General features: G+C 40.0%; 1 protein-coding gene across 1 annotated transcript in view; it reads left to right on the top strand.

Annotated features, from left to right (window-relative positions):
- LOC145397154 (putative glutamate receptor) overlaps window positions 1-27,439 on the top strand; it is a 73,118-nt gene that overhangs the window by 27,551 nt on the left and 18,128 nt on the right. Inside the window, exons 6-9 of the mRNA XM_080270352.1 lie at window positions 1,894-1,984; window positions 2,277-2,577; window positions 17,963-18,180; window positions 21,293-21,473. Coding sequence (XP_080126478.1) covers window positions 1,894-1,984; window positions 2,277-2,577; window positions 17,963-18,180; window positions 21,293-21,473 — 791 coding nt within the window. The remainder of the gene's footprint in view (window positions 1-1,893; window positions 1,985-2,276; window positions 2,578-17,962; window positions 18,181-21,292; window positions 21,474-27,439) is intronic.

Raw genomic sequence — 27,439 nt, 5'->3', positions numbered from 1 at the left:
GTATCCGGAATGAGCCGATGTTGGCCAAATAACCCCATGTCATCTGGGTAATGTGTCTTTCATTTTGCATTTGCACGTGTGTTCTTTTATTTAAATGTTGACATGGAATCAGGTAAAAAAAAAAAAAAAATCACCATCATCATTATCATTCTGAACGTAATTCCCACCAAAGGGTTGACGTGAAATAATATTCAGAAACTATTAAATAGAAACACAGTAGTTGAAGTATCAAATAACTTGGGCACTGAAATGAAAAACACATATATTGATATAATGAAACCTTTGAATTAAAAAATACATATTTTTAAATTTTTATTTGTAAACAAGTTTCAGATTCACCTGTGAAACAAGCAGTCCCATACAACCAAATTGAAAATTTGATGCCTCACTTTTGGGAAGTGTTTCTTCTTACACACTTTCTCCATTCAATTTGATCCTTTGTCATACTCTTCTTTTTTTCAGCTTCCTTACATCATTTTCTTGCTCGGACACCTGTGCCATCTACATTGCTCAAAACACAGAAACAAACATTTATGAATTATAATCTTGATGCCGGACATGCTGGAAACATGTTGGTAGCATTGTTCCATGACTAAAGTCGTGGCAACAGCTTCAGCATGTTCGAAGCTGACATGCATCCCACACAGACACATGTCTGTAGCAGTGCTTCCATTATATCAGCGGGAGAAATTCTATTGCTTGCTGCGGCCCCATCAATGATGATTGTTTTGTGGACAGGAAGCAAAACGTCTTGGCGAATAATAATTGTGTCTATCATGAAGTGGTAGGAGTGGGCACACACAGTGCAATCAGTGATATAATACATGACGATACTGTACTTGTGCTGCACAGGTAAATGAGAGTGTTATTCAGGATTTTTTTTTTTTTTTTTTTACAGAAGTTCAGCATCTAATGTAATGTGTGGTTTATGTTTGTCCAGCAGGGAGCTCTGGCTTTTTAAGCAAACCATGAGCCCCTATATATAAGTACGTCGTCTGCATCCTGCCATGATTCTCTGTTTATTTACTCTGTCTTTCACCCGGAATGTCTGAGCAAAATATCGATCTTCTTCATGACAGCGGTACGATCCAATAACAGTGTGTCACCGATGTCGTTCCATGTGTTTAGTTTCTTAATATCATGTTTGTATTCTGAGTTTGTCAGATCTATGAACACACGGTGTGCCTAATAAAGTTCTATTAATCATAATACCTGGTCCCTGGCCCACTGCATGATGCTGAGGCAATTCCCACTCACCATCTGTGGTACTCAGTTAACTATCTAGCCAGCTACTTTCATGCCCAGTGCAGGAAACGTTCATGCCAAGGCTACCAACATGGTTCCAATCGACGTTAAGAATACGTCCATGACAACGGTGCTTCGAACAAGCGTGCAAACATAATGTTTCGTACATGTTCCAAGCAGATGTGCCGAGCAAGGGTATCTGGACACACATTTTCCATATCTACTAAACTTCTTGGTGTTCACTCCTCCTGTGACCTTATTACAGTATTTGAGAGAATGGTAAGCGCCTCTACCTGTCACCTAAGAGACTATTGTGTAAGAAAACTGGTGTCGAACGCTTAATCATGAATTGCCAATCAGTGAACTCACTGTCTCACATCAATGCACAGGTGCGCACACACACACACACACACACACACACACACACACACACACACGCATGCATGCGCACGTACACATGCGCGCTTCTACACTGTCATTATTGTAATGTATGTATATATATATATATATATATATATATATATATATATATATATTTATATATATATATATATATATATATATATATATATATATATATATATGTATATATATATAATGTTTATGTAGGAGTGGTGTTAGATTCGTTCCCTGTCACAAACTTTGCAGATACGACTATGTGACCCCCGCTGACAGATCGTGGGGAGTGGAACAGCCTGACGGGTCATGGACCGGCATGATCGGAATGTCAATGCGGGAAGTAGGTCCATTTACGGCCTTGCATCATTATGTATTGGCTGTGGATTAAATAACTTTATTTTCCTTATGTTATGCCATTTAAACAGTTCATTGAATATCAGCTTCACTAAACTAGTGTTGGTGATGCATTCACATGCTGAAAGATGGATAGATAGATAAATAAAACTACAAGGCACAAAACAGACAAAAAGTTATGAGAGACTGATTTTTAAAAATGTGGATAGGAAGATATGAGAGATTTTGAGGTACCTGACAGTATTGCACTTCAGATACTTATTCATTACTAATTTCAGGAAGTGGACATCAGCCTTGGCCTCTTTGACATCACTTACTCGAGAGCCAAGGTAGTGGACTTCACCTTTCCCGTTGACATCATGTACAGCAGAATGATCGTGGGTCATGGCAAGCCTGAGGTGAACCCCTGGAGCTTCCTACGACCCGTTTCCCCTCATGTCTGGGGAACGCTTCTTACGGCTTTGTTGGGGGTCCTTGCAGTAATGACAGTATTTCCCTCCTGCCTTCAAACCCAGGCTCGTAATTATACAGGGCAAATGGTGAAGGCATCCAGCTGCATTCGAGTGCTGTTACAACAAGGTAAGATCTCCAGCTTGTCCTCTATGTTATGGTGGAAGTCGTCACTTTTAGGATAGTATTGGCCGGACTCCATATAATAATAATACAAATCATAGATAGACAGATGTAGGAAGCTACATTATCATAATACAACTCATAAGAGATAGCATAATAGATATGAACACCAGTAATGCTAGGTGTGGAATCGGGAAATGTGTCAGCAAGAGTAAGGCAAAAGACTGCAAGAAGGCACCAGAAGCGCCATATACACACAGAGAAACACACGCTTCTAGAACCCGTACATATGGGTTATACATATGACACAAGCTCTTCTAGAGACTGAAGGAAGAGTTAGAGAGGCAGAAGGAGGCTAGGTACAGGAGCGAGAGGTTGTAGAGAGAGGGAGAGAGAAGATGGGTCCAGCGAGAAGTTACACGTAGTTAGCTCTCTTATGTTACACACTGTTTTTTCAACTTGAGTTTTACCTTTGAAGATAATAAACTACAAATCAAGACCCAGTATCCATCTTTAATTTCTCCTGTCATTGCATGACAAAGGAACTAAGATTATCTACTAACAAACTTACGTGTAACTACTGCCCATCCACGAGTACAAGTACAATACTCGTATATGCATCTCAAGATTACATATTATAGGGTCAAGATCCACATATCATAGTTGGTGGCAGTAATGCATGAACCAACATAACAAACCATTACTTCTACAATCAGTTAAACACAATCAAGTATACAACCTCAACGAATACATCACAAGACGATAGAAACACAAATCAAGCAAACGAAGAGTGAGCTACAACCACCTAAGCCCAACCCTCCTCTCGACAACCGACCCCCCACCTCCATCTCCATCACCACGCTGGCGTAGGAGTGAAGAGGTCAAGACGATGGCAGCAAATACCAAAACCCACAATCACAACTCATCTTATTCATCCTTCATCACTCAGGTTAGTCATCACTACTCATTTACTCACCACAGGTGCCAGAGTATGGGAAGTCCACGTTGCTGTGTGCGCTTGCTGAGATGACGCCATGTCAATCAACGTGTGTCTCACACCACGTACCTCTCACCCACTGCTCGTTACTCATCTTTATTCACACATTCCTACTCATACTCATTTATTCTCAACAGTTACTGAGTGGAAATTCGACACTGTATGGTGAGGTGCGCTATGACTGAGGCTATTCCGCACTGCAGTCAATACTGAGATCACCAAGCCCTGGAATTTCCGGGAGTAATATAATCTATCAACACAGCCCTGGAGCTACCGAGAGTGAGATCATCTATCAACATTGCACCTACCGTCCGAGAGTGACATCTATCAACACGTCTCTCGAGTCTCCGAGAGTGACATCTATCAACACGTCTCTGAGTCTCCGAGAGTGACATCATCTGTCTCAAATGGGTGATTATACTTTACTTATTTCTTCCCAGTGCTTTAAATTAGGTACAAACACATCCTTTACTTATGTATATATATACAATTATATACTTATTATCTTTCATTTATTACAACTCATTTACTCATCGATTCAGTTAAGGCATAAATAAAAGAAGTGTTTCATAACACAATACCCTAGCAACATGAGTTCATTTTAGCTGAGTGACATGACAGGAATATTTTCGATACCGCCCATGTTAGTGCCAGATGATACAAAGTTAGCGGCCACTGCAGATCCAGAATTAGGAGAGCAACAGGACAACGCACGCACCCTACAAAATTGTCCACAAACTAAAGATAAAGAAACAAATCCATACTTTCCAGATGATTGGCAAATTCCCATCTGATATAGCAAGTGAGGACTTTAGCCCTGACTTACATATCTATGAAAATTTACTTAAAAGAGTACATAGATCAGGTAGAACTTATTCCACTATTCCTTCACACAACAATAAAGAACTCCAAGTGAACCTAACAAAACAACCAACCAAAATGAATAACAAAGGCAATGCCACAAATCAAACATCCCCACCTCATGTTTAGATTTGTCTTGAGGATAAAAACATCCTAAAATTCTCAGGAACAGATAAAGACCACATTGATGTAATGTCTCTCATCAATCAATGTGAACAATTATCTGTTAAGAGATATGTAACAGATGAACAGGAGAAAATTGCAATATTTTCCTCCTGGATTAATCAAGAAAGATGTCCGGCAGAAGATCTGCTCAGGTCAGATAAGCTTCTTCAAGCTAAGACATATGATGAGTTTAAAGCAGAATTCCTGTAAAAATTCTCTGAAGGCATAAACTTTTTGCCAGGCATAATCCCAGAATTACGGATCTTGTAAGAGAACATACAACAAATCAGGTGCTAAGTGAAATCACAGCAGATGTTTCTACAATTAAAAGATCATTATTAGCTACTTTAGAAAACTCAAACTGGATAACAGAAGATGGAAAGATGTCGTCAGAGCTTGTCGTAGACATCATAGGTTATGTAGCTGCCTTGTGTCAATTACCCGATAGGGTCCTTAAAATAGCTAAAACGATTGCTTACACCCCAGGAATGTGCTTGTTAGATTTTATGAACGAGGTAGAGATGAATTGTACCCAAGCAGGAGTGACTGAGACAGTCAAATTATACTAGAACTAGAATGTCAGACACAGTATCAGCTACAACCCCCCAAAACAAAGAACAAAATCGATTGCGACCCGCAAACAGACAGAACAAACAACCATCTCAAACTCCAAGTCACAGGCAGTCACAAAAGTTTGTGCGAAGTCCAAGCAGAAGCTGCACCACAAATACCACTAAATATGGGAAGTCATCTCAAGGATCACATTCAGGAGATAGGTCCACTGTATGTTATTATTGTGCGAACTCAAGACACACAAAGAATGAGTGCTTTATCAATACAAAAGAAGATAAACAAAAGGTGCAAGGGTGTCATCCATACTGGAGGCATCACTGGTCCCAAGGTCATTGGACCAGCAATTGTGAGACAGTAGAAAACCTAGTTCCATATTCAAACCGGGGAAAGGCCAAGTCATGACAAAAAACAATCAGTCGTAAAGAAAACCAAGCCCAAAATTCACACAGGAGGCATGTTGGGAAGTGAGTGTATCTTGATACCAGCTGTATGTGAGGGTAAAAATATTTCTTTGTTCTTAGACACAGGCTCTCCAGTGAACTAATAACATAAGAAGAATTAGATAGAATTTTTAGAAATAGGAAGAAAGTAACTTTCCTGGAAGAATCTGATTTAGACTCATATACAGTAGACGGCATACAAATTACAGTAAAAGGCATGATACGGTTAAACATCAGTTTCACAGAGACTACAAGACCAATTTCTGCATTTTTCTATATTGCCGAAAACTTAGCAATCAAAGCTAATATGTTACTGGGCTTTAGATCCATGAGAACAGAGAAAATAATTTTACTCCCACAAATGAATGGAAGAGAATTTAATAATGAATTAATAGCAGAATAATCGGTACCATCAGATTTCTTACCGATTAGTAAAACAGAACCAAAAAGAAATTGAAACATTAAAGGACTAAACAAACATACACAAAGTGACGAGTGTATAGATCCACTCCCCCCCCCCCCAACCTCCGCACTACAGACCGAGGTAACAGTACTGACTCATCAGTTTTTCCCACCCATCTCACCAGTGATTTAGTTATTCCTCCTAACTCATACATGAAAGTTACCATAAAGAGAAAATTGAAGGAGAGTACTGTTCTTGTCTTGGAAGAATTACGTAAAGTGAAAGGACTGTCAGTAGAAAACGCATTATGTCAGATGAATAACAATGGGCAAACTCAGGTACTCCTAATTAACACACATGAATGGGGAAGTACAATTGAAAAAGGGGCCTTGTATAGTAAATATTGAGAAATGTCCCTCCCCTGTGATGGAGATAGTTTTAGCTGGGATGACAAGTGAGATAAAATCTATGGATAGAGAAAGCATAAAACAGAATTTTATTCACTTACGTCAACTTCATGAAGAAGCTGATTTGTTAAAAAATTAGGAAAAACATCGGCAAACGGCAGCATTACCTGGAGAACAATTAGGGTGTACTAACCTGATGAATTGCAAAATTAACGTGCACCCAGACACACAACCTATTTTTGCACATGCCTATAGAGTCCCACAATCACGACGTACACTTGCAAACATGTATGTCGGTGAAATGCTAAAACTTGGCATTATTGAGCCATCAGTCTCCCAGTGGAATGCCCCATTATTTTTCGTGCCTAAACGAAATGGAGACGTGTGTGGTAGTAGATTACCGTAAACTAAATAATCACACAATCCCAGACTGATTTCCTATGCCATTGCTAAGTGACGTCCTGCAAAATATTAGACCAGAGAATAATGTATTTTCCACAGTCTATTTGCTTAATGGATATTATCAAGTACCATTAGATGAGGAGTCACGTAAATACACTGCCTTTTCCACAAATATAGGACATAACCAATACAAGAGAATGCCAATGGGATTGAAGACAGCACCAGGCAATTTTCAGCGCCTGATGAATGACGTATTGTCCGGAATTCTAGGACAAGGAATAATCGTTTATTTTGATGATATAATTATCGCAACTAATGACATAAAAGAACATCTCCAGAAATTAGACCAACTCCTACAGAAGCTTGGTGATGCTGGTTTTAAAATTAAGCTTTCTAAATGCAAATTTTCCTTTATGGAATTAAAATTCTTAGGCCACAATCTAAATGCAAAAGGCATACATACATCCGATGATAAAATACAAGCAGTGAAAGACTTTCCTGAACCAACAACTATAGACAAAGTTAGACAATTTTTAGGTCTGGTATGATACTATAGGTCTTTTAAATAACAATTCTCTCAAATAGCTTTTCCTCTATTCATACTACTAAAAAAAAAAATGCTATAATCCAATGGGGAGAAGAACAAAAACAAGCATTTAATGAATTAAAAGATAAACTTACAAATGCACCATGCTTGGCCTATCCTGATTTCACAAAACCATTTATAATTTGCACAGACACATCTGTTAAAGGATCAAGGGCTGTATTGGTGTAAGAAGATAAGAGAGGAAAGTATCAACCAATTGCATACGCCAGCAGACAATTAAAAGGTGCAGAGAAAAATTATTGCACTACAGACTTAGAGGCACTTGCAGTGGTATTTGCATTGCAGAAGTTTCGAGATTTGGTATATGGTTACGAAATTCACTTATTCACCGACCATAAACCCTTAGTGGGTATGTTCAAAGAAAAACTCCTCTCTAGGAGAAGAGCAAGATGGAAAGGTACAGTCGAAAACTACATTGTAAATATTCACTACATACAAGGCAAAGTGAGTTTAGTGGCCAATGCACTATCTAGGAACCTGAAGACAGTGCATGTCACGGCATTAGATCTCAAAGGAAACATCCAAACCATGTTGAAATCGTGAAAGCACAGAGACTTGATCCAACGTGGTCTAAAGTTATATACAAGTTAGAAAGTGGAGATGACATACAATTACCCAAGCCACGTATACCACTCGAACAATTCACAATCATCAATAATGCCTTATACAGGATCAACCCAGGACAACCTAAACGCCGAAGATATAATAAACAATTAGTGGTACTTAACGACGTGATACCGCAAGTATTACGAACGATACGCGATAGCCCATATGCAGGACATCCGGGAAAAGACAGGACATTTAAACAAGCCCAGCTGTTATATTACTGGCCATCATTACGAAATGATATAAACAATCATATACACAGAGAATCATGTGCAAAACACAAAGGCTACCCAAACACACTTATAGGTAATTACCCTGTACCACATCAACTGTGGGACGTTGTTGCAACTGACTTACTCAAGTTACCATTTTCATACAATAATATCCAGTACCTATTCGTAGCAATAGATCATTTCTCACGCTTTGTAATTTTAGCCCCAATTAATGATAAGTCAGCAGAAACAGTAGCAAAAGCAATAATAGATAATGTATTATGTTGCTTCACAACTTCAAAGGTATTAATAAGCGATAATGGAGGTAAAATTAATTCTGATATCTTACACAATACAATATCAAGAAGGTTAACGTTTTAGCCTATCACCCAGCATTCAATGGGTTAGTAGAGAGACAAATCAAAGAAGTATTGGATGTACTACGACACAGTTTCATTGTAAATTATGCAAGCTGGGTTGATTGAATTCCCAGAGTAGAAGCATTAATGGATCTATAAATAAGTCTACAGGAAACACACCACATTTCATTATCTACGGAACAGATAAGAAATTACCGTATGAAATTCTCGAAGGTGAAAATCTGCCCATATACAACTACGATGATTACCCTAAACTCCGTTTATGTGATTTCCAAGATATACACAAGAGAGTGAAAAAACAATTACCGATGCTCAAGGAAAAAATGACGGAGGCATTCAATAAAAAGGCGAAAGAATCCCTATCAGGTTAGGAGACATTGTCCATTGTATTCATTCATACAAGAGACAATATATTATCCTCGAATTTTGAGGGCTCATACAGAGTAATCAATAGGAGAGCAAACAAAGTTGTAATTAGGTCACTGTCAAGTGGTGAAGAATATCAGATTCATGTTCATCATTTAAAACGGGTACCAAGGGAATTAGCCAACAATTATACAACCTCGGACACCACCGAAAAACCGAAACTTAGTCATGAAACCAATCAAGAAGACAACAATAATTATAGAAATAAATTAAGATCGCAGGCCAAACAAACAAACATAGGTGCAACTGTTCTTAAAAAGGCTACAGTACAGTATTTACATGATCTAGATATCGATTTAAACTCTTTCTATAAGTGAAACAACAAGCAAGTTATTGTTCTCCATGAGCTAGCCGTAACACACATCATCACTAGCATGACTGGATTAGGAAATTAATAGATTTTTTTTTTTTTTCGGTAGCTAACGATGAAGAGACTTATAACATGGATTCTCCTCTACATAGGAAGAGGATATGCTCACTTAGACCCTCAACATATGGTACGGCAAGGATGCCTCATAGCTCCAACAGCCACGACGTCAATCGTAAAATATGTCATGAGTACTGAAATCAGTTTGGATTATTTATACGAATTACCTACTTATTTGGAGAACATTGCCAAACCACTGAGAACCCTTGGATTTATGATAGGAGGCTATGTCTCAGAAGCTCATAACACAAAGGATGTGACTGAAATCGTGAAGTTAGCGAAATGGAAGATAAAACAGGCTAAATCAATTATGCTCATCATGATCCAAGGTCTCCCATCTCATGGAACAGAGGCATTGAGTGACACGAACATCACGTGTACTCGCCAAAGACGCTGTTTGTTTGACCTGGGTGGTGCAATTCTGGGGAACATCTTTGGATTGGCTACAGAGGAAGACCTTCAAGAAATAAACAACAGATTTAATAAAATACCTCAGGTACTAATATATCAAAACAAGTTCGTTGCCGACCAGAACTCAGCAATGAAGACAATCGTAAAAAATCTATAAGAGGCAGAAATTATATCTCACCAAAGTATGGACAAAATTTATGCCAGGGAGGGAAACATAACATTTTTCCAACACTTCTCAGTCATCACGGAACATAATGATACAATTATACTCCGGTTAGATAACACTAGAGCTCGTTGCAGGGCACTTATGCAAGGAATTGCAAATGCTGGTAATGGCACGATCACAATTAACATACTTCATGATCTACGTCAGATAATTAGTCAAGGCATACATAAACATAGTTTGAAGCCTTTGTTCCGGGGTATGGATTTCATTTTATATTATCCATATTTAGAAGCAACGCTAACACCAACACCAGTAGCAGTTCATGTACCATTCATAACTGATGACCTGTTCACAGTGTATCAATTATACCCCTTCCCTTCTAAGAATAATGACATTTTGGTCATCAACATCGACACAGACACCAAATTCATCATGGTCTCCAAGAGACGGAACATTGTCACTTTCACCAGTGAATCAACGATTGAACGAAAGTGCTGTACATCCTTACATGCTGTTCACCTTTGTTCTGCGTATATTTTCACGTTTCAGCCTACTGGAACAGTCCCTTGAGAAATGGCTATCATAAGATATTACAACATTCATCACCATTGCAACTTCACATTTGCTCCAGATAAACCTATACACCATAAGCGCATTAGACACAGTTTGTTTGTTTTTACTTAACTCATAACATCAGTTTACATAATTTATCCAGATATACTACCATCTCATACTTCAGCATCAGGATTACACATAACACCAGACTACTGTACGGTACTTAAACCATCCATGTCCACTTTATCTACCACCAATTACTATGCCATCCTCAATCATACACACAAATATTTCCACCCTTTACCTAAGATGGCTTTAAACATGAGCACGAGTATTAAGCTGACTTCACCCAAGTTTGAAACTATGCAACTAATCAATGAAACAATGAAGCCCTGGGAAGAATTGAGTTTGAGTATGTTCAACATATATTACGTGTATAGCCCAGCACCTACTGTCTTTATAATCTTCTCTATTGTATTTGCAGTAGTGCTGCTTGCAATGCACGGAATGCATGCAACAATTGCAAACTTCGAGTCAGTATTTACAGGAGGAAGAGTGAACATTCAAGTGAGACCCCCTGAATGAAGTGTAAATATTTTGTAAATACTGTTAATTAAAAAAAAAAAAAAAGAGGAAAATTATGGGACAACACTTGAATTAATCTAACATCATTATATCTGTATAAAATACAAATTTATTAATAACTCTTAATATAATCTTAACTTTGAACTATTTTTTGCTTATATGTATGTGCCTGTTATACATACACATTTTACAATATGTTATACAATATTCCATACTCAATTTAACTATAGTGCATATGTTCCATTATGTATCCAACATGTTTACAATGTAATATGTTTCTAGGATACTATTATGTCAGTACAAAATTATCATGACTGTCGTATCTATGCAATATTATAATCAGTATTATGTATTAATAGACTAGTATCACTGATATATGCTGTCACAGGTTCTCCAGCTGGCGTGACCGAACGATGTCAGGACTCCATATATATTATGATAATACAAATCATGATAGCATGAGAGATAGATGTAGGAAGCTACATTATCATAATACAACTCATAATAGATAGCATAATAGATAGGAACACGAGTAAAGCTAGATGTGGGAACGGGAAATGTGTCAGCAATATTTAGGTAAAAGAATGCCGGAGGGCACCAGAAGCGTACATACGGGTTACACACGTGACACAGCCCTCCTAGAGACTGAAGGAAGAGTTAGAGAGGCAGAAGGAGGTTACCTGCAGGAGGAAGAGGTTGTAGAGAGAGGGAAAGAGAACATGGGTCCAGCGAGATTAGTTAGCTCTTATGTTACACGCTGTTTTTTCATCTTGAGTGTTACCTTTGAAGATAAACTACAAATCAAGACCCAGTATCCATCTTAAACTTCTCCTGTCATTGCATGACAAAAGGAACTAAGATTATCTGCTTACAAACTTACTCACATGTAACTACTGCTCGTTCACCAGTACAATATATGCATCTCAAGATTTACATATTATATGGTCAATATCTGTAGTGCCATAATTTTAAGTATTAGTGTAAGTTAGCATAAGCTAGTATTGCAGGTGTAATCTTAAGCTTAAGTATGGTTGTAGGTGTAACTCATGATTTTATCGTTAAGTTCTATATTTAAGTTTAGTCTTAGTTGATATCCATAATCTGAACATGATTCTGCTACTGGTAATGCTACGTCGAGTTTTGATGTGAATATGGCTAGAGTTTATACATATGAACCAGCCGTTACTAACAAAGACTTATAACCGCGGAAATTTTAGGAGAGATTAATAATCGCGAATGTCTTTCTTCGTGTTCTAATCTAGAGATTTACCTGCCGAAGTTGATAGATTTCTCTTTTGTTAACTATGCAGTGGTGATTGAGAGTTGACTGCAGCAAGAATCTTGAAGATCGTCACTTGTGAAGCGCGAAATTAATGTTATTGAGTCCTGGTTACAGTCACGTAGGCATGTAACCGACACGGGTAATAAAACTGTTCTAATTCTTAATTAATTTGGCTTCATTGTGATTAAAGTTCGTATACGCTTATTACAAAAATTTCAACATCGTAAGTCACTTTTCTACATATGTTGAGTGCAAAAGTATCTTTTGAATTATCTGAAGATCCGAGAGAATCGATAATAGTATAATCAGTTAAAGTTTTAGCCAATTCCCAAATCCTGTTTTGAATGCTTATAAAACGTGAGAAGCCACGCCAAACAGTTCGTTCCTTTGCATCGTTGCAGATTAGTGCCCAAGCTCTCACCCCCCCCCCCCTCCTTTCTCTCCCTCATGTATTAAGTCATCATAAACGTTCGTGAGTGAAATTAGTGATATTTTCCCCTGATCCTTCTTGTGCTGAATAATGAGATCATCGTTCCTTTTCATTGTTGTAGACGAGAGTTATAGAGGGCAGTGGCTAGCATCCCAAGGATTCGATCATTCAAGCCTCGGCCTAACCGCTAACACTAAATCCCCCCCCCCCTTTAGTTCATGGAATCAAAGTAGATATCGGCTTGTCCATTTGTCCATTTGATTACGGTCCACGTGATTATTGGTTCTTTGATTATTGTCTAGTTTATATAAGATTCTTCAATTTTTGGTGCATCTAGTCTTAGGGAATATTCTTGGTGATAAGCTTTAGGATCCTTCCCGACGAGTCCGTCAGAGACCACGGGACTATATCCATGCGTATCGGTATTCTTGGAATATTAATCTAGTGTGTAAATATACATATTTCTGGAGTTATACTGTAAATTCTCATTACTGAATATTAATTTAGTTCGTGAAGATTCATATTTCTGAAAAGTGTAACAGTATTCCTCGAATATTCAGTTTGAGAAGATTCATATTTCTGTTGATATAGATCCTCATTATATTTTGTCTGGTATCATTCCGAGTTTGAAGAGTAATCTGTATCTCAGTTCTTAATACTTAGTAAATCTTAGGTTAAGTCATTTTGAGTTTGAATTTTGCTATCCTCCAAGGAGTGGTACAAACGAGGTTGAGCAGTCCGTAAGGCGTGCTAATATCTAACAACTCACGCCCTCTCTAATAATATCACGCTACCTCATTTCTCATAAAGCCAAATATTCTCAAATAAGATCACGCTACCTCATTTCTCATAAAGCCAAATATTCTCAAATAAGATCACGCTACCTCATTTCTCATAAAGCCAAATATTCTCAAATAAGTTCACGCTACCTCATTTCTCGTAATGCCTCATAAACTCTAGTAATATCACGTTACCCCATTTTCCATGATCTCCAAAATTCGCTAGTAAATTCACGCTTCCCTCAATTTCCCATAATTTCGATAAAATTGTCAGCATTAATGGTGGCTTCTATTATTCCCTTCATTACACTGGTGTCATTCATTGGTGTCTTTCTAAATTTTCATTATTACAAATCCACATATTAATATTGCCATCCAACCACCATGTATGGTCGTACAGTTATACTGGACTGTTGATCTTGACATCTAGATGCATTTCCTCGGTCCCTTGCAACAATGTCTTAGCAACAATATCTCATTACTTGCACTATTGCATCAGGGTTTACCACTTCCTTGTCTTAATTATAACATCTCATTCAGGGCATTTTGTTTTGTTTTGAAACTATGTGGTGGCAGGGATAAGAATAGTTATCATGAATCTATCTCTCTATCGATAGCCCGACGCCCTAATCCCGCAGAGGGTGGCCGCAGACAAAACGCCTCCAAGTCGCTCTGTCACCCACCATTTGACTACCCTCCCCCCAACTCACCCCCCTTCCCTCATATATCTCTCAACTCCATCCCTCCTCCTCATCCTCGGTCTACCCCTCCCTCTCCCCCCCTCCACTTCACCTACATATACCCTCTTAGTCAGTCTTTCATTCTCCATCCTCTCCACATGTCCAAACTACCTCAGTGTATTTCTCCTAATCTTCTCAACCACATCCACATCCACCCCACAACGTTCCTTCACTTCTTCATTCGTTAACCTGCCCCTCCATGTCACTCCACATGCTCCTCTCAAGTAACTCATTTCCACTGCTCTCACTCTTGACTTGTTCCCCTCTTGCAAGGTCCACGCCTCGCTTCCATACGTCAGGGTAGGGATCACAATACTATCATGCAGTGACTTCTTAACTTCCATACTCACCTCTCTATTTCTCATCACTGCTTTCAGTGAACCAACAACCTTTCTTCCCTGCTGTACCCTTTCACGCACTTCATCCCCCAAAGTTCCATCCTTACTCATCACACTACCCAAGTACTTGAATGCACTCACACTCTCCATATCCTCACCATCCAACCTCACTGTACATGCTGTGACTTCATTCCTCTCAAACACCATAACTTTACTTTTGTTTACATTAACTGTCAGCTTCTTCCTCCTACACACTGTCCCAAATTCGTTCACCAAACCTTGCAACTCCCATTCATCTTCACTCAACAATACTGTATCATCAGCAAACAGCAACACCGGAATCTTCCAGATCTTACCCTCATTCATTAGAGCCACCCCCACATCCACTACCCTACCCTGCACCTCCTTTATAACCCCATCCATGTATATATTAAACCGCCATGGAGACATCACACAACCCTGTTTCAGTCCCACATTGAGATCAAAGAACTCACTCAGCTCACCATCCACTCACACCGTAGTCCTAGCTCCTTTGTACATACTCTCCACAGTATTCAACAATTTCCCATCCACTCCATATATTCTTAATACCTTCCACATACCTTGCCTATCTATTCTGTCATAAGCTTTCTCCAAGTCTATGAAGGCAGGATACACTTTCTTTCCCTTCTCTAGATACTTCTCCACTAAACATCTTAGAACAAATATCTGATATACACACCCTTTTCCCTTCCTAAATCCCCCTTGTTCTTCACCAACTAGCTCCTCTGTCATATGCCTAACCCTATCAATGAGTATTCTACCATATATTTTACCAGTCACACTAAGAAGGCAAATACCCCTAGGGTTACCACATACTTCTCTCTCCCCTTTTCCTTTATATAAAGGAACAATTATACCTGATTTCCAGTCCTTTGGAACCCTTCCCTCTTCCCAAGCCAATCTACACAACTTCCATATCCACTCCACGAAAACTCATCCCCATACCTCAGCATTTCACCACACACTCCATTAATTCCTTGGGCCTTTCCCAACTTGATCTTCTTCATTGCTTCCACTACTTCTGTCCTACTGATCTCTTCCTCCCTCCTCTCATCTCTTCTCCCAGCCATTCCCCAACCACTTCTACTCGCACTGCTGTCATTCTGTACATTCAACAAATCCTTAAAGTGCTTCTTCCATCTGCTCAATTTCTCTCTCTTCTCCACCAACAATCTATTATTCCCATCTTTCACTTCCCTACTATTTCCCCTTTCACACTGCATTACTTTCTTTACCTCTAACCAAAACAATTTCTTACTCTCCCTCCATTTCACACTCAGATTCCTCCCAAACTCTTCATCCACTTTCTTCTTACTCTCCTTCAACAGTCTCTCCACCTCCCTTCTCCTACTCACATATACCTCTCTCTTCTCTCTCTCATCTTCTTCCCTACCTCTACTCGCTAACCATTCACTATACGCCTTCTTTTGTTCCACAGCTCGTTTCACCTCATCATTCCACCATGCTGTCCCTTGCACACCTTTGCATCTCCTCCTCACTCCATAAACCACCTCACAAGCTGCGCCAATCTCTTCCGTAAATATCTTACATACGTCTTCCACCCCTTCCATCTGCTCTAGCTCATACCTTCCCAATCTTTTTTCCACTATGCTCTTATACTCTGCCATTTTCTCAAAATCTTGCAAATTCTTCACTCTTCTTACAGGAGCTGTTTCCTCCTGTCTTCCCCTTCGTCTCCTCAACAATTTTCTTTGCAGCTTTACCTTGGCCATCACTAAGTGATGGTACGAGACTCCATTCCCCCACCGTCTACACACTCTTGCATCCAACAATTGTCTTCTCATTCGCTCATCCACACACACGTAGTCTATCATTGCCTTTCGTTCAACAAGTTCACCATCCATCTTCCTCATTATTTTCCATGTATACCGGTGGATCATCTTATGTCGAGAGTAGGTGTTGGCTATTGCCAACCCCTTACCAGCACAGATGTCCACCAAAACTCTACCATTCCCATCTACTTCAGCTGCCAAACCCCACGGACCAACCACTCCATCCAGTCGTACATTCCCAACTTTGCAGTTCATGTCTCCAATCAAAAGCACTCTCTCGCTCCTCTCAAATTTGTCCATACATGCTTCTACTCTCGCCCAAAACTCATCTTTCACTCTTGCCACTCGGTCCTCTGTCGGGGCATACACACATACAATCGCCCACGCTTGTATACCTACTTTCATCCTCACCTATACAATCCTTGCACCCACTGTTCCATACTCTCCTTTATTCTCCTTCCACTTCTTGCTTATCATCAGACGTACTCCCTCTCTTGCCCTCTCATTCTCATTAACTCCCGCACATATACGTAAACCATATTCCCATTCTCTCACCCTTTCACCTCACCATTTAGTTTCAGTCAGTCCACATATATCCACTCTTGCATCCTCAAGCACCTGAACAATCTCTCTCTTTCATTTCATCATTCACTTCTCTCACATTCCATGTTCCATGTTCCATGTTCATGAATACCCATAATAATTTACAAATATATGTATGCAGTAGTGAATTTTTATTTAAAAAAAAATTCTACCACCAAATTATATTACTAAGAATGAGAGAAATCCCTCTTAAAAATACTCTCGGGATGGCTTTATAGGTATTGGGTGCTGTTATTTACACTGTACGGAGTCCTAAGATCAAAATTACAAAGAAATTGCTCGGTGTGCTGCAAAGTTCCTTAAAGAGTTGCAAGCCAGCCTTGATCTATGGTTGCTAATCAGCAGTGTAGCGGTTCAAAACTAGTGACAAAATTTGTAGGAAAACATCCATAAGAAAAAATTTCCAATTGCTCTTCCGAAGCTGAGATATCATTTACTTAAATCATAATGGCATATCACATTGGTTTGTCTAATGCTGATTGTTAACTGTTAAACTACATCACAATGAATATACATACAAATATTACCAATTTTCATTAAGTTCTTTAGTTACCATTCTTTACAAACTCCAGCACTTTGAGGCTAAAGGCCGAGAAGGAAGGGAACATGAGAACAAAAGAATATTTTAATGCATATTTGGGACAAAAATATTTTTAATGATTACAAAAACAGTAAGGACACACAATACCACATGAGAGAACAGAGTGAAGTAATCACTCAGTAATACCTTAATTTGAAATACATTCATTTGCTTATTTCAGATGTCAGTCCTGTCAGGTCATGGTGGGTATGGGAGCGTGTGATGTTGGGTGTGTGGATGCTGACAACTGTGGTGCTGACACGTAGCTATACAGGCAACCTGGTGTCCCTCCTGGCCGTCAGATACATCCCAATGCCCATACAGTCTCTCAGGGACGTGGTTGATAAGCCTATTACATTTTTAGTGCAGAAGGGAAGTAGACAGGCTTTCACTATTCAGGTTAGTATTTACCCCATGAAGGTTAGTAGAGTAGCAAATAACGTCATTGGGCATTGATGTATTTCTCGGTTCTCTCAGTCAACGGACCTACTGTGACTCTGGCAAGACGCGGGCATATTCTGAGGTAAATTGTCTGATCATGCAGGTCATGATAGGGAGAGAAAATTAAACACATTCTGTATCAGTAGGTCATGTTCTGGGCAAGCCGTTTCACCATACTAGACTTAAGGGACAATGAGAAGCCATATGACAACAACGCGAACAGATTATATGGGCTATTCTTCCAGTTTTAATATAAACTAACACTCTCTTGGAATTTATGTCACAGTATGTCTGGTTCTGGGGTAAATGTAGAAAGGCTATTTAAATCACACTTTAAGGCATTTATTCTGTTACTTCCAGGTGGTTAAGATTGGCACTTTCCACGAAATAAGTACACGAGGGAGCACTTTTCGTTTAAAATATGTCCAGTTTTAGACTAGTATAGGTGGGCCCTATAAGTACAGGCTTTAGCCCTCATCAGGTAGACCTACAGTTTTGTTTATAAGTTTTAATTTATTGAACTCCACATACTTATAAAAATGAAAAAAAAGCCAAACTAAAGTTTTTGTTTTCAGTCACAATACACGAAAACAAAGAACATTATGAGCCTAGCACTGGTGTCACAACTTGAGGGATGGAGGAACTTCATTATGAGCATAGTGGATCCCATACAACATAAAATCAACTTGCAAATTCACAGTGAAAAATTTTGCCCCCTCCTCAGGTACACCTCGGTCTCACAGACTGGGCATGCAATTCTGAGTGATATATTGTAAAACCATAGAGAGACACGAGTCACCCCCTTTCACCCTGCATGGGCACAAAAAGTTTGGAAGCTATTGAGAATGACAGGGATTCCAGGCATCTATAGGTTATTGAACCAGACGAACGAGAAAAATTGCCCTGGTCTGTCAGATCCAGGTGTACCTGAGGAGGGTAGTAGTAGTAGTTGTTCCCTAGGCAGTCTGGCCGAACAGTCCCGAGTCCCTTAGGAAGGCCACGGCCGAGACCGGGCTTTCCCACAGAGTTCTCAAAGAGTTTATATTGTGTTGTTGGCGGAGGTGATTGTGTGCAATGCAGTCTTCCATAATGTGCTTAATAGTATGGGGTGCTGTGTTGCATCCTGGACAGGTATCAGCGACGGAGTCATCCAGCCTCATCTGGTAGCTTAAGAGGGCTGGATGGTGCCCACATCTCAGCCTGGCCAGGTGGACCCTGACCTCACGAGGGAGATGGGATTCAGAAGGGTGGATATCAGGAGGCCGTACATGCAACTGTGTGTCGTCTTTAAGTGACTGAATGGAATGGCGAGTGATTTGAGTGTGGATATGTTTCTGGAAGCTGGTCTGAGGTGGGCGAGGGGGGAGAGATGACAGTATTTGTGTATGGTATCGTGTGCTGGGTGTTGTTTTGATGTTCCTTGGTGTGGGTGGATGTGCTGCCATGTAATATAGTGGATGTTCTGGGTTTGTGGAGGCTGCAGCAAGAAACTGGGTGCCTCTCATGTCTAGGTGATCCTTGACTTTGAGGACTTTGGTTTCTTGATGTAGGTGGTCTGCCGGTGTAGTAGCTGTGCAGCCTGTGATTACTTTTAAGGCCTTGTTCTGTATGGTCTGTAGAGTGTTGCAGTGTGTTTTGGTGAGGTTAGAAGCCCAGCCAGGGCTTGCATAATTCATCACTGAACGTATGTATCGTTTGTATACTGTGATGGTGGCTTCTTTGTTGTGTCCGAATGTTGTATGGGCAAGTGACCTCAAAGCATTGAGTCTTTCTGTTATTTTATTTTTAATGTTTGTGATGTGTTGTTTAAATGACGCTGATGTATTGTATGTTACACCTACGATTTTGAGTGTGTGTGTGTGTGTGTGTGGTAGGGGAGTTTTGTTTATGGTGAGGTGTGGGATGTGACTATGTTCTGCTGTCCAGTTTGTGAGAAGGGTCACTGTAGATTTGGCTGGGGCTATTTTGAGCCTGTTTGTGGTGAAACATTCATGTGGTGTGTTGAGGTAAGGTTGAATGATGTGTGCAGCTGTGTTTGCGTTTTGGTGCATACATGTAAGTGTCATATCATCTGCATAAGAAGCTATGCGTATCTGTGGTGTGTGGGGTGTGGGTATGTCGTGCATGTATAGGTTCAAGAGTGTAGGGGACAAAACAGATCCTTGGGGGACGCCGTTTGTGAAGTTTCTGATGTTAGAAGACTGACTGGCAAATGTTACGTGTGCACATCTGCCTGCTAAGTAGTTTGCCAGCCATTGTTTTGTGTTATTGTGCATGTTTGTGTTGAGTATTTTGTTTGTGAGGTTGTGGCGGGGGATGACATCAAAAGCTTTGCTAATCATTAGTGTGATTAGGAGTGTTCTGTGTGGTGGCCTAGCTGAATACATGCCATCGAAAACTCTCTGTGTAAGGTCTATAAGAAGGGCATTTGTGGAGTGTAGTTGCCTAAAGCCATGTTGTGACTGGGCCAGGGGAAAGTGAGGTGTGACTAGTTGTAGTACCAGTCGCTCAGTGACTTCAGAGGGGTTGCAGAGGAGTGTGATGGGACGGTGTGAGGAGGGTAACGTGGGGTCTGTGTTGGGTTTAGGGATAGTGATGATAATGCCATGCTTCCAGATGTTGTGTAATATGTGAGTAGCTGAGGTTTGATAAGTTGGTGAGTGCTTGTATGCCTTGTGGTCCAAGATGTTTAAGGTGAATTTTGCTTATGTTGTCTGGTCCACAGGCAGATGAGTGCTTGAGGTTGTTAATGATGTGCTTCGTCTGGTTGTAAGTGAAAGGTGCTTAGTCTGAGTCTGTGGGGAACTGTCTCTTACGTCGGATGATACGTCGGTCTTCGGGATGGGAGTTTAGATGGCTGACTTGTGAAAAGTGATTGATGAGAGTGTTTGCTTGTTGTTTGTTTGAGGGTATAGTGTCTCTTGTTGTGATGGCAGCATGTGATTGTGTGGTGTTGCTGTTGGAAAGTGTGATGCTGTTTAGTGTTTTGTAGAGTTTGCTGATGTTTGTTTTGTGGTTAAGACAGTCACTGTGCTGAGGAGGATTTAGACAGTCTCTGTGCTGCTTCCAGACGGCTGAGAGTGGCGTTTTCCACGACATAAGTAATCTGCAGAAGGAAGGTAGACTTCAAACCTACGACACCCCTGAGATGACGAAGAACCTGGATGTCAAAGTGAGGAGGGGGGACCACACCCTAATAAACGTGGAGGAATTGACCAAGATGATGATAGCACAGGACTTTTCAGTGACAGGTGTGTTTTAGAGAGAGAGAGAGAGAGAGAGAGAGAGAGATAGAGAGAGAGAGAGAGAGAGAGAGAGAGAGAGAGAGAGAGAGAGAGAGAGAGAGAGAGAGAGAGATTTTGTGTGTGTGTGTGTGTGTGTGTGTGTGTGTGTGTGTGTTGTTAAGAGGGGAGCATTGTTATGTGTGTAAATTTCTCGTGTTAAGAAGTTGGAGGATTCGAGCCACTGTATTGTGAGAAGTGTACATTTATCTGGTGTTTAGGTGGCTCATAAGTTCGAATAATTTTTGGTCAAGAATGGTTATATTTTTTGCATGGTGTTATCTAATTTATTAATAGCTAAATGAGTTATTAATTAATATACAGTAGTAAAAATTTTATTCACTACATAAAGTTAATGATTCATAATGTACTGTATACTGTCCTTGCTTCTATATCAGAGGATCCCTGGGGAGCGCGTGAACCCGAGGGGAAAAGTAGGAATTTCCATATTATATGTTTAATTTTCTTAACATTGGCTAATACCGAAATGATTATGGAAAAAAAAAAGGTATCACCGTTACTAATTTTAGTTTTCTATACGCTACTAGGCTTAACATTTTCTGTACTTTTTACTGTATATTTAAATATCCTTATGTGTTACCGGGCCTTCACTGTCAGTCGCCTCCCAAGCACACCTGTGATAATTACTCTTCTTTCACATATTTCTTCAGTTGGGCCTGTTGAGGTATGTTTCATTTCAGTTGTTATATTTACTTAAAATTGTTTAAGCGCCCTAAAGTTTATTGGTGAACTGTGAACACGCATGTGCTGCTCTGTTTGTTATTCGCAAGTTCTGAATTCCGATTATATTTCATCAGTAGTTGATGGTGCTTAAAATCATCTGGTAGTAATGGTAACGCTGTGTTTATGATCATGTTGATTTGTTTCTTCATAATCATGTGTTTATGATCATAATGTGGTGTTTACTATAATGTTGTGGTGTTTGTTAATCATCGTTTGGTGGTGTTTATGATCATGTTGTGATGTTTGTTAATAATCATGTGGAGCTAATGATCATGTGGTGGTGTTTATGATCATGTAGCCTTGTTTTTATGATCAAGTTGTTTGTTACTGATGATGTGGTTGTGATTATCATATGGTGTTTATGATCATGCTGTGTTTGTTAATGATCGTGTGGTTGTGTTTTGCGTTGTCCACTGCACATCAAATAATTCCCAATGAGTGCAAAGAAGAGGAAGTATCTTGAATATATTCGATTTGGATTCGTGTCCCTCCAGAGAGGTGACAGAGAGGTCCTCAAGTGTGTGATATGTTACAAGTCTCTGAGCAATGATGGAATGCGGCCCTCACGCTTGGAACGCCACTTGAGGCTTCCAATGAGATCGCCATGTTGATTGTAAAGAGCAAGAAAAGCCATAACATTGGAGAGTCTCATAAAACCAAGTAAGCTGCGTACAGCATAACTAGTTCTGGGGAAAGGGAGTGTAAACAAGCTTTCCCAAATTTCTCTGTCAAACGATACAGTCTAGGGAAGGATCGATGAAATGTCTGAAGACATCAATGATCAAATTCTCGACCAGGTAAGAGCTCCTCCTGTATTTGTCATCCAGTGTGACGAAACGACTGACACTGCTCAGTGTTCTCAGCTACTGATGTATGCTCGTTTCTTGTCAGGCAACAGTGTAAAAGAGAAAATGCTCTTCTGCTATCCCATGGAAAGTTGTACAGCAGCAGCAGCAGCTATTTTTCATGTGGTATCAAACTTCCCTCAAGCAAATCATCTTTAGTGGGATTTGCTGGTAGGGGTATACTGATGGACACCCAGCCATGCTTGGTCTGCAGTCTGGATTCATAACAAGGATGAAATAAAAAATGGTCCATCTGTTGTACTGTAGGTACACACTGCATACTTCATTGTGAAGCCTTAGCATCGAGAACTCTACATGCTGAAATAAGGGATGTCCTGAACGTGGCTATCAAGGTAGTCCACTTTATCATAAATGGAGCCGTGAACAGTCGTCTCTTCCAGCTGCTGTGTAATGATCAGGAATCTGAACATCAAGCCCTGCTTTTTCTCAGAAACGTACGGTGGCTTTCAAACGGAGACATCTTTGGACAGCTTTTTGAACTACAAGAAGTAGCAATATAGTGTTTCTAGATTTGCAGCAGAAGGCAGAGCTCCATGACAGGTTTCAATCTGAAGGCTTTCTGCTATCTCTACCTTACCTGGTGGACATCGAAGCCCTGAATGCATTCAGCCTTAAACTACAAGGGAAAAACATCAACATTATCGTGCACCACGACACCATTCAAGCTTTCATGGCCAAACTCGACCTCTGGAAATGTTGAATTCACGATGGAAATACAGCCAGTTTTAGTAACTTGGATTCTACTCTTATTCACAGTTACCTGGATTTTGAGTTAAAGAAACAAATAATCACTCATCTGACTGACTTGAAAGCTGATTTCATCAGATACTTTCCAGATATAGATGAGAAGCGTGAAGCCTGGAAACTCATCAGGAACCCATTTCAGTGAGAAGTAGCTGATCTTTCGGATGAAGTACAAGAGAGGTTTCTTGAGTTAAAGTTCAACGCCTCAGCTGAGGAAGACTTCAAAGAACTGGATCTTTAAGATGTTCTGGGTCAAGTACCTTCCAGTTTACCCTCTGATTTCACATCATGCTCTTCAGATTCTGATAATGTTTGGATCCACGTATCTTTGCGAAGCTGCATTCTCCATGCTCGTTGCTGTCAAGACCAAGTACAAAAACCGGCTGAATGTTTAAGGGGACTTACATTGTGCATTCTCTGGCATTTGACTACATATTAAAGATCTGGTAGTTAAGAAGCAGTGTCAAGTGTCTCATTAAATTGGTAAGAAAGTAACCTCATTAAATATGCTGGGTATATTGTTTGCATGGAATTCATGCCCAATAAAAAGACTAAAAACTATTTATTTTCAGTTTTCTCTTAAAATCTGGGAGGGAATTTTATCCATGTGGTTGAAGATGTGAGGGGGCGTGATCTAGAGGGGGTGTGGTAGTAAAAAGGTTAAGAACCACTGTTTTATATGGATATCGATAGTATATTGTTTTGACAGTTTAGCTGTGGTGAAGTCACCCACAGACAGAGAGACCGTCCCCTACCCTCGGCCGAGACAGACGTCTCTTTTACACTGCCTCCCGGACTGTTGCTTTTCACTAGACCCTCTTAGAACATCACGTTTTGTGGTGCACCAGGTGGTGTGACAAGGGCAAGGTGATGACAATGAGTACTGATTTTCTGGTGGTAAGAGATTGTTTACTTTTCTATCCAAGCTGGATTGTGTTACTCTTACCCACCATATGTGTCATTGTGTCAGGGAGAGTGGTTGTTTTGCATCGTCCTGTATCTATTCACTGTAAATAGTCATTCACCCCTTTTTTTCTTTTCATTGTTTAAATTGTTCTATCTATCTATCTATTGCCAGACGCCTCAATCCCGTTTGGGGTGGCCACAAACAAATCGCCTCCAAGTCGCCCTGTCCCCCGCCATTTCACTCCCCTGCTCCCAACTCACACCCCCCTCTCTCATATACCTCTCCACCCCATCCCTCCATCTCATCCTCGGCCTCCCCCTCCCTCTTTCCCCCTCCACCTCACTCACATACACTCTCTTCGTCAGTCTTTCACCCTCCATCCTCTCCACATGGCCAAACCACCTCAGTGTGTTCCTCATAACGCTTCCTATCACATCCACATCAACACCACAACGCTCCTTTATATCCTCATTCGTCAGCCTGTCTCTCCATGTGACTCCACAGGCTCCTCTTAAATAACTCATTTCCACTGCTCTCACTCTTGACTTGTACTTATTCTTAATGAATGGTTTATATTTAATTTTGTTTATTCCCTATTCTGAATGGGAACTAGGCTCTTATGTTCAGCTGGAGGGTGGCTGGCACACCTACTGTTAGATCAATATCGTATAGAAAACTTAACCATTGCAACTGGGCCATACTTGAATAATGAAGGCTCTTGATCATAACGAATTGGCGACCTTGCCAGGATAGCCATTAATGGTTAACTAAAGTAATTTTGTTTCTAATCACATCATTTTTAGATGAGTTTACCGCTGCCCCTAGCACTGATCTGTTAACCCATCATGTCCTGACCGATTTTCCACCACTGACTCCCTCCAATCCCGACCAATTTTGGATTTTTTTTTTTTTGGCTCAAACCTCCGCTTTTGGTGAGAAACATCGAAATTTCATAGAGAAATTGCTCATTTGAGGTTTAAAATACTCGATACAGCTAGCAGTACTCCTTACCTTACTACATTTTCTATCAGGCTGGCTCCAAAGAAAACGAGTTCTGTGGGAGGGTAACTTTTCCACACCACTCATAAACGGTATTTATTTATTAATTTGGTATGAATTTAATTGTAGTACAAGAGTATATTGGTTTTCACACAGTAATATAGGCATTATAAGCATTGTTTCACTCACTAACACATCAACCTACCTGACCTTTTTTGGCAACATTACCTGATCGTCATTTCTGACTGTTTCTTCCTCTACTGCTACGTAAACTTTGTTCTACGCATTGTCATCAATTGAGAAATCACTCTGGCCCTGAATGTCTTTATTGGCCAGGTCACTGATAACAGGAGAATTGCTGAGACAATGGCGTGCAGGGGGGGGGGAAGTCTTGCGGGGTAAGGCATTGTCCCTCCCTGACATCTTGTAGAAGAAGGTGTCCCGTGTATACGTACCAAAAATCATATGTGAAAATTGAAATTTGTGCAAAATATGAACCTTGCAATTGCATGACGTACTGCTATGTGGATGGGACTAGCTGTGACAAAACGTTGCGATGTGCCCATACGTCGACGGGACACCTTGGGATAAAGGGATTGCTTAAGAAAACTTACTGGTTAACTTTAGGAGCCTATTATAAGTGCAATATTGACCCAAGTATGAAATAATATTTTTTCAAGGCCAAAGTTATTGAACATTAGGTTATGAAGAAGGTTGTACCTGATGATGCATTAAATTTAATTGGGTGTTATAAAAGTAAAGCAAAACTTGAGGTTCAGAATGAGTTAAAGTTAAATTGAGGTGCTCTGAGCCAGAGGGGCTACCATGCATTTTGCTTATTATCGGTAATTAGTTTTTAAACTTTGACACTGCTAATTATACGATGGTAAAACTATACTTTTATGCATTTTTTTATTGTTTAGCATGAAAGTGCTAACCATGACGATTAAAATGGTGGTAAACATCACATGTTTAACCAGCTGCGTCCCGTCGACGTCTGGGTACGTTGCAACATTTTGCATTTGCCAGTCCCGACAACATACTGGTACGTCGTGCAATTGCAAGGTCCCTAATTTGCTCAATTTTCAATTTTTGCGCATGATTTTTCATACGTATACACGGGACACCTTCCTCTATTCCTCTACAAGATGTCAAGCAGGGACAATGCCTTACACTGCATAACCTCCCCCTCCCCCCCTGCACTCCACTGTCTCGGCAATTCACCTGTTATCAGTGACCTGGCTAATAAAGACATTCAGGGCCAGAGTGATTCCTCAATCGGTGACAATGTGGAGGACAAAGTTTATATAGCATTAGAGGAAGAAACAGTCAGAAATGATGATCAGGTAATGTGGCAAAAGAAGGTCAGGTATGGTGATGAGTTAGTGAGTGAAACAATGCTTATAATGCCTATATTACTGTTTGAAAACCAATATACTCTCGTACTACATAGAAATTCGTACCAAGTAAATAAATAAATACCGTTTATGAGTGGTGTGAAATAGTTACCCTCCCATAAAACTCGTTTTCTTTGGTGCAACAATCAGGTAAGGAGGTACTGCTACCTGGATCGAGTATTTTAAACCTCAGGTAAGCGATTTCTTTATGAAATTTCGATGTTTCTCACCAAAAGCAGAGGTTTTATCCAAAATTTTTTTTTTTCGAAAATACCTCGG

The sequence above is a fragment of the Coenobita brevimanus genome, chromosome 40 (genome assembly GCF_032717465.1).
Source record: "Coenobita brevimanus isolate Jiangsu-jjx chromosome 40, ASM3271746v2, whole genome shotgun sequence".
Taxonomy (NCBI): Eukaryota; Metazoa; Arthropoda; class Malacostraca; order Decapoda; family Coenobitidae; genus Coenobita; species Coenobita brevimanus.
Note: the sequence above shows the minus strand (reverse complement) of the source record. Positions and strands in the feature narration are given on the sequence as shown.